Genomic DNA, 13,208 nt, shown 5'->3' with positions numbered 1-13,208 from the left:
AGAATACAAATATCAAATTCAGAATAAATACGTAATTGAGAGCTCATCTTCCCATTATGACACAAGTTTCAGTTTTAAAAGTCAGCACACTCACACAACAGGAAACACAAAAAAATTACCGAAATCAAGAATAGATAGTTCAAACTTATACAATTTCAAAATGCAAAGTCATACCGTATTCAAATAATGATACTGACGTACCAAAACTAGGTTCTTTATAAAACAGATCACAAATCACCCCATATCAACGTTATTAATAGTTAAAATATTAAAACTAGGTCCTTTATAAAACAACATACCAAAACCTTTATCCTTGGCACTTTTATAAACAAAACATACTGAAATCCAGGTCCTTAAGAATAATCCAGTTCAAAATCTAAACAATTAAGATGATATTACAATTTCTAGTTGTTCGCAACATATCACCGTCAATCAACGTTACTGATAGTTAAAATATTGATACAGACATACAAAAACTAGGTCCTTTATAAAATAAAATTCATACCAGAATCTGAGACCTTTATAAAACAAAAAACATCACCAAATCAGGTCCTTAAGAATAATCCAGTTCAAAATTCTACACACACACACGATGTCATCACAATTTCAAGCCATATTCTACCTGTCATTCAACGTTGAATCCTACATGCTATCACCGTTAATCAATTGACAACGTTACTGATTGTTAAAATATTAATAATATCTGAAGAGCTGTCTGGTCACAGTGTCATTCTATTATACTCTACTGGTTGATAAACTTCACCTTTTAACTACCTAGCTACCCATACTGCCATCAGCATCTAGTTAAAGTAGCACTGGCAGGTTTCAATAACAGACAAAAACAGTCACTGCCATCAGCATCTAGTTAAAGTAGCACTGACAGGTTTTAATAACAGACAAAAATAATCACTGTCAGCATCTAGTAAAAGTAGCACTCACAGGTTTTACTAACATACCAAACATAATCACTGCCATCAGCATCTAGTTAAAGTAGCACTGACAAATTTTAATAACAGACAAATACAATCACTGCCGTAAGGATCTAGTAAAAGTAGCACTGACAGGTTTTAATAACAGACAAAAATAATCAATGCCATTAGGATCTAGTTAAAGTAGCACTGACAGGTTTCAATAACAGATAAAAATAATCACTGCCATCAGCATCTGGTAAAAGTAGCACTGACAGGTTTTACTAACATACCAAAACTATCACTGACATCAGCAACTAGTTAAAGTAGCACTGACAAATTTTAATAACAGACAAATACAATCACTGCCATCAGCATCTAGTAAAAGTAGCACTGACAGGTTTTAATAACAGACAAAAATAATCACTGCCATCAGCATCTACTTAAAGTAGCACTCACAGGTTTTAATAACAGACAAACATAATCATTGCCATCAGCATCTAGTTAAAGTAGCACTGACAAATTTTAATAACAGACAAATACAATCACTGCCATCAGGATCTAGTAAAAGTAGCACTGACAGGTTTTAATAACAGACAAAAATAATCAATGCCATTAGCATCTAGTTAAAGTAGCACTGACAGGTTTCAATAACAGACAAAAATAATCACTGCCATCTAGCTAAAGTATCACTGACTGGTTTTAATAACAGACAAAAACAATCACTGCCATCAGCATCTAGTTTAAGTAGCACTAAAAGGTTCTAATAACAGAAAAAAAAAACAATCACTGCCAGCAGCATCTAGATAAAGTAGCACTGACAGGTTTAACTAACAGACAAAAATAATCAATGCCATCAGCAACTAGTAAAAGTAGCACTGACAAATTTTAATAACAGACAAAAATAATCACTGCCATCAGTATCTAGTTAAAGTAGCACTGACTGGTTTCAATAACAGACAAAAATAATCACTGTCATCTAGTTAAAGTAGCACTGACTGGTTTTATTAACAGACAAAAATAATCACTGCCATCAGTATCTAGTTAAAGTAGCACTGACTGGTTTTAATAACAGACAAAAACAATCACTGCCATCAGTATCTAGTTAAAGTAGCACTGACTGGTTTTAATAACAGACAAAAACAATCACTGCCATCAGTATCTAGTTAAAGTAGCACTGACTGGTTTTAATAACAGGCAAAAATAATCACTGCCATCAGCATCTAGTAAAAGTAGCACTGACTGGTTTTAATAACAGACAAAAACAATCACTGCCATCAGCATCTAGTTAAAGTAGCACTGACTGGTTTTAATAACAGACAAAAATAATCACTGCCATCAGTATCTAGTTAAAGTAGCACTGACTGGTTTCAATAACAGACAAAAATAATCACTGTCATCTAGTTAAAGTAGCACTGACTGGTTTTAATAACAGACAAAAATAATCACTGCCATCAGTATCTAGTTAAAGTAGCACTGACTGGTTTTAATAACAGACAAAAACAATCACTGCCATCAGTATCTAGTTAAAGTAGCACTGACTGGTTTTAATAACAGACAAAAACAATCACTGCCATCAGTATCTAGTTAAAGTAGCACTGACTGGTTTTAATAACAGGCAAAAATAATCACTGCCATCAGCATCTAGTAAAAGTAGCACTGACTGGTTTTAATAACAGACAAAAACAATCACTGCCATCAGCATCTAGTTAAAGTAGCACTGACTGGTTTTAATAACAGACAAAAACAATCACTGCCATCAGTATCTAGTTAAAGTAGCACTGACTGGTTTTAATAACAGGCAAAAATAATCACTGCCATCAGCATCTAGTTAAAGTAGCACTCGCAGGTTTTAATAACAGACAGACATAATCACTGCCATCAGCATCTAGTTAAAGTAGCAATCACAGGTTTTAATAACAGACAAACATAATCACTGCCATCTAGTTAAAGTAGCACTGACAGGTTTCAATAACAGCCAAAAATAATCACTGTCATCTAGTTAAAGTAGCACTCGCAGGTTTTAATAACAGACAGACATAATCACTGCCATCAGCATCTAGTTAAAGTAGCAATCACAGGTTTTAATAACAGACAAACATAATCACTGCCATCTAGTTAAAGTAGCACTGACAGGTTTCAATAACAGCCAAAAATAATCACTGTCATCTAGTTAAAGTAGCACTCGCAGGTTTTAATAACAGACAGACATAATCACTGCCATCAGCATCTAGTTAAAGTAGCAATCACAGGTTTTAATAACAGACAAACATAATCACTGCCATCTAGTTAAAGTAGCACTGACAGGTTTCAATAACAGCCAAAAATAATCACTGTCATCTAGTTAAAGTAGCACTGACAGGTTTCAATAACAGCCAAAAATAATCACTGCCATCAGCATCTAGTTAAAGTAGCAATGATTGGTTTTAATAACAGACAAAAATAATCACTGCCATCTAGTTAAAGTAGCAATGACTGGTTTTAATAACAGACAAAAACACTAGTTAAAGCGGCACAGGCTGGTTTATGTTTCCACACCGTTTAAGGACTCCCTTGGAGAGGTTACTAATATAGTGTCATTTTTCCCTCCATGACTTGATATGTTTTGTCTAAAATATATTCCTGGCAATACTACTTTAATTATATTTATATGTCAAAATGACAATATAACCTAAAGCCATTGACAAATACAGAAGCTAGACTATTTATAGGTCTGAGTTGCATATAGACATTATCAATATAATATTATTCTGTATCAGATCCAGGGATAAAGAACTTTATTACCAGTCCTGTCTCATAGAACCTTGAGAATGTCCGGCTATGAATTTGTCTCTAGGACATCTTTTATCATTTTGTTATTATTATTTTAAGAATTTTTGGTAAGGTAAATTACTTTAATTTAAAGTACCTCACTCACAGAGACAACCTTAGGCCCCTTGATTCCTAATGAAATTAAGGTTTAAAATATTGACATTTTCCTTTGTTTGAATCTCAAATTGACATTTTAACAAATGAAAAGTAAATAAGAAAATCAGAGTTGTCAGAAAATCTACAAGGCAACAGGTGGCTAGTGTCTAGTTTACACTATTATTAATCAATTTATCAAATATTTCATTAATTACATCAATTATACAAGCAAGGGCTTCTGATCAAGATGAATTTACCAGTCATGCTTGACTTCAGCTATAGGAATTAGTCTACCTTTATTTGTTCATTTCACTATTATTTTGTCAGTCATATCCGAATTCAGCTCTAGACTGTTAATTTGTTGTATCTACTACTCATGGTTGAATAGAGCTCTAGACTTAATTTTGTTGTATCTACCAGTCATGGTTGAATAGAGCTCTAGACTTAATTTTGTTGTATCTACCAGTCATGCTTTAATAGAGCTCTAGAATTAATTTTGTTGTATCTACCAGTCATGCTTTAATATAGCTCTAGACTTTTAATGTTGTATATACCAGTCATGCTTTATTAGAGCTCTAGACTGTTAATTTTGTTGTATCTACAGTCATGTTTTAATAGAGCTCTAGACCTTATTTTGTTGTATCTACCAGTCATGCTTTAATAGAGCTCTAGACTTAACTTTGTTGTATCTACCAGCCATGCTTTAATAGAGCTCTAGACTTAACTTTGTTGTATCTACCAGTCATGCTTTAATAGAGCTCTAGACTGTTAATTTTGTTGTATATACCAGCCATGCTTTAATAGAGCTCACATAACTTTGTTGTATCTACAGTCATGTTTTAATAGAGCTCTAGACTGTTAATTTTGTTGTATCTACAGTCATGTTTTAATAGAGCTCTAGACTGATAATATTGTTGTATCTACCAGTCGTGCTTTAATAGAGCTCTAGACTGTTAATTTTGTTGTATGAACCAGTCATGGTTGAATAGAGCTCTAGACTGTTAATTTTGTTGTATGTACCAGTCATGCGAGAAAGAGCTCTATACTGTTAATTTGCCTATTTCACCAGTCATGAATGACAATCTCTATACTGTTGATATGACTATATTTTACCAGTCCTATCTGACTAGAGCTCTAGATTCTTGATTTGGTTATATTTACCAGTCATGTCTAACTAGATCTCTTACCGGTAACTCCTGATTTAATAGTACAGTAAAAACTGTATTAACTCTTACTGGAGGTGGTCTCTGGAGAATTGAGTCGGCTGAAACAATTTCATTCATTTCCTCTATTTCATTCTATGTATTAGAAATCCTCGCGTTCAACACTCATAGCACCAAAAACAATGTTATTCCTTTAACAATGGTCCATTTACTACACCATTCTGGGAGCATCTCACCAATGTGTGAAAGAACGAGATGTTTAATCAAGGGAGTTAATAAGTGTCATGGTCGCTTAATTGACTCAATATGATTACACGGGAGTGTAAATACATGGTCGCTGGTTGTGTAATGAAGGTGGTCGCTTATCAGTCGTTAATTATATTGAAAACTCGTAGGGGGGATTTTATTGTAGTCGCATATTGAAGGTGATTGCTTAATAAAGGTGGTCGCGTGAGCAGGATATACTGTATTTAACAGTCATGTAGAACTAGCTTTGGACTATCGAATTGATTATTGAACTGATCTACATTTATATTTCAATGAGATTGTAGAAATGGTCTATCCTCTGCCCCATGTTAACTATTGTTTGTGTGTATCAGTTAAAAAGTCCACATTTACTGCAGGTGTATAAATATTGACAATCAATGACACCATATAAGAGAGACAAATTATTCTTAAAATAATCAATATAATAAAATAATATTGTTATAATATCTTGGCAAATCTGATTACCTAAACCTTCCAGATATATTCTAAACTTATATACCACTTTACACAGATCATCAACTAATTAGGGGGAAGGGTATGGGTGCTGTCTTTTTAAAATATTATCTTGGCAAATTTAATCACCTACTGTCTGACTAATGCCATGTCTGAATCGCAATATTTCGATTTTGAGCTATTTAGTACTTGATAATTTTGACAGTGCATTCAACTAACCCCAAATACCTTCCAGTCCAATAAAATTGGCTCTGGAAGCTCAGTTTTATCTTGTAAAATAATTTCTTCACTTGAAACTTCACTAACACAGAATGGTTACTCTCTTAAATTGCCTGCATGGAAAATGGCAATCTTTCATTTCCAGTGGAAAATGATACTTTTCATTATTATTATGTAGTCAGTGGTGTATTATTTAGTGAAAATTAAACTCTCTCAATGCTCAAAGTCTTTCTCAGGCCATCTGAATTCTGTGGGACTTTTGAGAGATTCCTCATTTTTTGCCCCCTTCCCCTCAGGCATTTTCTAGATAAGAATATGCTAGTACTATACATTGCTGTCAAAATCATTTAAAAACTATTAATTCTAGAGTGTTTTACAAGGGCAGGTGGATGAGGATTGGTGCTTTTGATTTTAATTTGAAAGAATCTAAGTTTCAGGATTTTATAAATATTTGGCTCGCATAAAGTAATCTACTCACTTATAATTCTAGGTCTGTCTCTCTTTTCTCTCAGAACATATCAGTCATGTTCTAGACACATCATCCCAGCTTTTTCTGTAGAAATTTATAATGGAATCAAACTTACCTGGAAAATGAAATGAAATTTTACATTCTACTTTTCATTATAACATAAGCCTACTTCATTTATATTTTTAATTTTGCAAAATCTTTGGGATGTAGAACTCAGTGCGGTTTTCAAAGTTCTAGATTTTTCGGCTGACATTCTGATTTCAGAACTGGGAAGATTTACTTTCAAAATGTTGAGTAGGCTAATCCTAACTTACTTTTAATTGCTCAAAGGAGTAGATCTATTTTTTACTGCAGGTAGAATGGAGCGAGAATGTAGAAAAACTCTCTCCCGCCATTTTGAAATGCAGTGGTCCAAGATCACTCACATTTCATTGTGATTTCGAAATTTTGCTGAGCATGCTTTGACAGTGAATTCAAGGTCAATTCAGTGAGTAGTTATCAGAAATAGCCGAAGGGAAGAAACTCTTCTTTTTCCACAACATTTACTAGCATACGAACACATTTAATTAAATTAGACCTGGAAAGGAGAGATCGGGTGGGTGTGCACAAATTTTAGTCAGTGGAATGGGGAATGAACCTTGGCGCAGAAAAGTATACAGGAACTAGTTCCCGTCCTCAAAATGAATACGGGCAGCGGTTGAGAAAAATCTTTTTAAAGGGACGACAGACCCTCTAAACGTTTGGCTTATACGCCCATGCATATATTCATTCTTCTTGGATAAGAAGGGCAGATGTGAATTCTTAAAAAACATTCTAGCCCTTACGCGTATAGGAATGAAAGGCACTCACCTTCAATATAATCATCGCCACGCTCATCACAAACTAACTGCTTCAGATCAAAATTATCGTCTTCCTTCTGTACAGCGTTTTGCAACAAAACATAGTTGGGAGTGTCACCGTTCCCAGATGTACCCCCAGTATGTCCTAGTCCGGAATCTGGAGAACCTATAAAAGGCTCCGGGGAATTCACAATCGCTGATGCGGGATTTAGTTGATTCAGTTCTGGAGAATTTGAAACACAGTTCCTAGATGATAATTTGGTTTCCGATAGTCTTGGACTGCTAGTTGTCCCAGAAACAGGTTTAGGAACATTCTTGGACGATTCGGAAATGGTGATGATCGGGTTGTGACCAGACGATTTGGAACTGGTGGCCCCCGTCAGGTTGTTGCTGGAGGCACACGTCCCCATTTTAGCTTTTTACCTCGTCTGAAAAGAAAAAGGGGAGAATGTGCTCAATCAAGAGAAACCTGGATTTCTTTTCGATATCTTAGTACTGTTGACAAAATGACTTGAGAATAGTATTCTCAAATAAGCACTGACCTAGGTCATGAAGTAGGAAACAAAGCATGTGAACAATTGTTGTCCTACTTTTTTCACCTTATTGAGCTAAAGAACATGGGAAACAAAACCAGACGCACGAGTCTCTAGCGTATGATGCGTTTCCAACCTGGCAACTATAGCGTTTGTTCTCTCCGATTTAAAACGAGAACCTATTTAAATAACGAACACAGTTTCATGGTATACAAATCCTGAAATATATAGTAAACAACGTTTCAACAATATACATTGTTATCATCAGGTGAAATAAGGAAATATAAGACAAGAAACAATTTTATTCAACGATTTGAAATTTGAGAGATTGATCAAAATAGAATTTACATGTTATATATTCGATTTGAAATTATCGCGAGTAGACGAATAAACAAGCGGGGACCGATAATTACCAAGCGACAGAAACCAAACATAGTCATGATTTATCTGAAATCTAATTAAATTAATTAGCTCCATGTTTTTAATCGTCTATCGTTGTCATCTTACGGATATATCCAATTGTTGTTGTTCTATTGTTCTATACATGGACAGTATTCTGTCTGGAAACGATAAATTACTTAACTAGCTGACATAATACTAATAAGGGCGTATGCAGGAAGATGATTCTGAGTTCCAATATACAGAATGATCACCACTGGTATACTGGAACTCATCTATTTATTACCAAATCTATCATGAACAGATAGGCTCAGTTTTTACTCCCAAAGTTTCTTAACACTTTTATTTCATTTATATCAAAGTAATGTTACAAGTTTCACTGCAGAGAACATCTTTTCCCCTTTATCTTTGTTGAAAGCTAAAATAGAGGTCGTTGAAACACTCAAAGACAAAGACTCTGCTCAACTTTTTTTACTCCACTTTCATTTGAATAATTCAAAATATATTTCGCCTTTCTGGTTCTACAAGAAATATATTATTTAATTCATTACCAGACTACGTCCTTGAGATGAAGGCAGAAGGTTGATAGCAAGTTTTAGCTTTCCCAGTCAATGTTTTAGGAGGTAGTTCTACAAGACCCGTCGACCCGTCGCGGATGGGTTTTGGAGTAGTTATGAAAGATTGTATTTTTCGGCCAATATAAAAATCCGTGACAAATATCTCTCCCCGACCCTTCCACCAAATATCTGAGATCTTGTTGATTGATGAATATGCTGTGCACAATGAGGGAAGTATTTTACGGACCAAGTTTGAAACTAATTACGCCTCTGCACATAAGATTATGCTCCCAACTGAAAATGAAAGGAGATCCTCCCTACGGACCTGCCTTTCTTGTCCAATTACATGTAGGTTTATTATTGAAATCTGGAGCCTTTGTTCCTGATTATTACAGAACAATGGACTAGCAGGATTCCTGAAAGTTCAAATACCGGCTAAACAAAGACAATTCCGTGTGGAATCTAGGTTTATCGATGATTTATGTTTGTTTATGACATTAAACATGGAATTTTTGATGCAATCATGTCTAGTGTAATATTACGATATATCAAAATAGCTTCATTCATTCATCAGTCCATTCTTTCTCTCTGTCTATCCCCACAGTATATCAGGAACTACGTGAGTAAACTCATATCATGTTTTTGTGACTGTTTTGTTGCAACATGCTTATATAAATGCAAAGTTACAAGTTACAACCTCTATTCCCTACAGCTATTAAATTTTGATAATAAGGATTCTCTTCCAAATAACCAGTTAATTAAGCTGGCGATAATAATGGGGTTCTATCCCAATCCACTTTTCTATCTGCTCCCCTACTTCTCTCCGACTTTTTTATTCACCCGTAAGATAGAGAGAAAGAAACAATAGCGTGCTTATCTGGCAGAACAGGCTGAATTAAGTGAAAATCACCCTACACTACATCTTTACTGTAGAGTATCCATTTATTCATTTCCCTGAGGCCTTTATTCGTCCATTGAATGAGAGAAGGAGTCGGTACCGTACTTATCTCACACAAATTCCAAACCAAATAAGAGTAAAAGCAAATATCACCAAACTCCACATAAACATATTCCGCTACATAATAGTCAGATATACCCTCGTATCCATTTATTCATTCATCCCAAGATAGAAAGAAAGTAACAGTTTCGTGCTTACCTGGCAGAACTATCCAAATCAAATGAAGGCCAATGATAGAATTATATAAAGGATAATCAATAATACACTAATTAGATCTCATTTTCCTCAATTTCTATAATTTGCTCTATTTTTAACATGATTGTTATGACGGTGCCTCAGAATGATACTCTCAGAGGTAGTGAGAGTAATCCACGTATCATAGGCTATCATAGGCCGAGCTCTCCTTTTTGTCATCATAAAGCTTACGAATACGTTTGTATTTGATAATAAGATTTGATGTCCTATGACGGTGCTATGACAAATTGGTCTGACAAAGGTAATCGTGTATTCCTCGTATGGGGCGTAACTCTTGATATCGCAACTTAAAGGGATTGTAAAGTGGCATCAATTGGCACTATTCCGATTTTTGATCAGACGTCTGTGGTTCTTGCAATTCCAACTATGTGTATGATGACGTCACAAATCACAAAAAATGTTTTATCACATAAGGCCCTTTGCGATTAAAGTGATATCAAATATTTAGTTTTAGTGGAATTATAGGAACCACAGACGTCTGATTGAAAATAGTAATGGTGCAAATTGATGATATCAGTGTCTCCTATCCAAATAAAAAAAGTATTATAAACCCTACCGCTTTACAATTCCTTCAACTTCCCCGTTTTTAGTCAATTGCATTTTCTAGATCTCAGTTTTCGTGTGGAAATAACACTAAATTGAATATAGGCCATAAAAAATAAACTAAAAGGTCTCTGTAAGACACGGTCGGTATAAGGGATATACATGTGAAACTCCACGCTCTTGCAAGTCCGTGCTCGATTGGTGCCCTATGCCAATACCCCAAACCGATGATACATCGATGATTTCGAAATTGTCCAGTTAAACACACCCAGCTTTAACACGTCTAAAACTATTGTTACTGCCACATGGAAACCTCAAATTTATTTAAGTATTCATGAGGTCGAGTGATTTTCAAAACGGCCAATCAACACGACACGTCGCCATTTCTACGTTTTGTTTTGTAAATATGAACACACGGAAAATGTCTTCTTTTGAGCTCTTGTCTCAAATCCAGCACGTCCTTGTCCCTTAAACCAGTTCCTATCATTACTAGGACTTATAGTGCACCAAATAATTTGAAAGTGTCAGTAAAAACATTAAAAGTATCTTTGCCCTGGTAATCAGATTAGTATGTCGTAAATTGAATTGCCATGGCTTTTAACATCTCTTATAGACAGCTTACAACGACGGGAAACATAAAAACAGTCCGTCCTACTTTTCTGCTCCTGTTTTGACTACTTCTTTTGTTATACGTCTTATATTTCTGATGGGATACTGGAATGAAATAGAGTTTTATATCCTACTGGTCAGTACTTTACTGGAGTAAAGAAATGAATGGGGTTTTATATACTTCTGTTCTCTACCCTTAATGAAACGAGATGAAATTTTGATTTATGTCCTACAGCTTATGAAATAAAATGGAGTTTTATATCCTGCGGCTTTGTACCTTACTAGATTAATGAAATGAAATGGAGTTTTATATCCTACTCTTCTTTAAATTTATTAAACTAATGATATAACGAACTTACCTTACTCAGTCAATGAAATTGAGTTTTATATCCTACTGTTCTGAAAATGAAATGAAATTTTGAATTATTTACTATAGCTCAGTACCTTAATTAGTCAATGAATTGAAATTGAGTTTTATATCCTACTGTTCAGTATCTTTAATGAAATGGATTTTTAATTATTTACTATTGATCAGTAGCCTACCTTAGTAAGTTAATGAAACGGAATGGGGATTAATGTCCTGCTATTCTGTACCTTATTGAGCTAATATCATACTTTTCTGTACATAATTGGACTAATGACTTGAAATGTAGTTTTATGACCTACTGTTCTGTACCAATTGGGCTCGTGCAATGGAGTTTTTTAGATCTTACTTTTCTACCGTATTTAATGAAACTAATGAATTGAAATGTAGTTTTACACACTATTCTTTTTGTGTGATTGGACCTATTATAATCATCGCCACGCAGTGTGCATTGAGGGAAATTTTGCTAGGAAAACCCTCTCTTTTTTATTGTCGGGTTATTCAAAACTAAAAAAAAACTGTTTAGAGACCGATTGCGGCAAATATAGTTTTATATTATAATTACCGGCAAATATAGTTTTATATTATATTTACCTTAAAGCGAATACTCTCCAAATATTAATGTTCACATACAGTATATTATACGGTAACTTGACGCAGTGGGTGGCAGAGTGGCAATCAGATTGCCAAGGATACTAAATTCCAACACAAACTATTGTAGTTTCCAAGACTAGAGAGCAATCCATTCACGATAAAAAAAACTAATCGCTAGTTCTAAAATTACATTACATGAAGACAATTATTGTTCCGTATAAGTTGTATATGGGCTCAATAGTTGGAATAGTCTGCAAATTTGCAGGAAGGTTCCAAACACATAGAGCAATGCATTCACAACAAAATACTCGCTTTCTTTCACTTATCCCTGAGTATTTAGTTCCGTCCTCGTGTATACAAAGCCCCAGGAACTTCTCGTGGAGAAAGCAATGAAATCAACTTAGATATAATGGAGTAGAGAGGTCATCTAATAAGCCTTTATAACGCTGTTTTACATCACACATATAAGGCATACATCCGTCTAAATATTGACTATACTGCGCTACAGAGCTCCGTGTCAGATTTCAAAATATAGGGTGTTCATATTTAAACAGATAAATTCATTTAAATATATGGTTAACTGAAAACCAATTTCAGCATAATATAGTAAATGTAATTTAATTAAAAAAATATTACTGTGACATACCTTCGAGGCCTTAATAGTCGTCTTAAAATTATCCTTATCACTTTTCAAAATGAAAATTTTATACCCTTGGTAAGTATTGTCCAATAGGTTTTTTTTATATATATTTTGGCCGTTTTCCAAAATCTCGGATAATCATTTTGTGAGATTAAAGATTAGAGAAACAATGTTAATACTTTGGCTGGTCTAAAAGTGAATATCAACAAATGTATGAGTGTTTAGAGGAGATGGGGTGATTTGGATGGAAGAACACGGAAATGAACTGGTTTAACTGTGTGATCTGAAAGACACGCATGTGGGGGTTGAAAGGGAACTCTCAAGTCGAATGAACTGGTAAATAAAATCAGAAGAGTAGACCTGTCGGGATTGAGAAAGTGTTTGTGTGTGGATAAATAGGGGTGTGAAGAACAGGGGGAAGCCCAATAGTGTGTATGGTCACCAGCAAACTTGTTATTTTCAGTCAAAAATCCATACCCTGCCTGTACAGCTTGAGATCCTGTCTACTTCAGCAGTCTTTTCATAAATGAC

General features: G+C 34.6%; 1 protein-coding gene across 1 annotated transcript; it reads right to left on the bottom strand.

The window, feature by feature from the left end:
• Positions 1-6,439: 6,439 nt before the first annotated feature.
• On the bottom strand, positions 6,440-7,635 carry LOTGIDRAFT_172253 (hypothetical protein; the record flags this gene model as incomplete). Its single annotated transcript, XM_009048832.1, has 2 exons — positions 6,440-6,501; positions 7,236-7,635. The coding sequence occupies 2 exons, from the start codon at positions 7,633-7,635 to the stop codon at positions 6,440-6,442; spliced, it is 462 nt and encodes a 153-aa protein (XP_009047080.1).
• Positions 7,636-13,208: the final 5,573 nt, after the last annotated feature.

This window comes from Lottia gigantea, assembly GCF_000327385.1.
Source record: "Lottia gigantea unplaced genomic scaffold LOTGIsca_129, whole genome shotgun sequence".
NCBI lineage: Eukaryota > Metazoa > Mollusca > Gastropoda > Lottiidae > Lottia > Lottia gigantea.
Note: the sequence above shows the minus strand (reverse complement) of the source record. Positions and strands in the feature narration are given on the sequence as shown.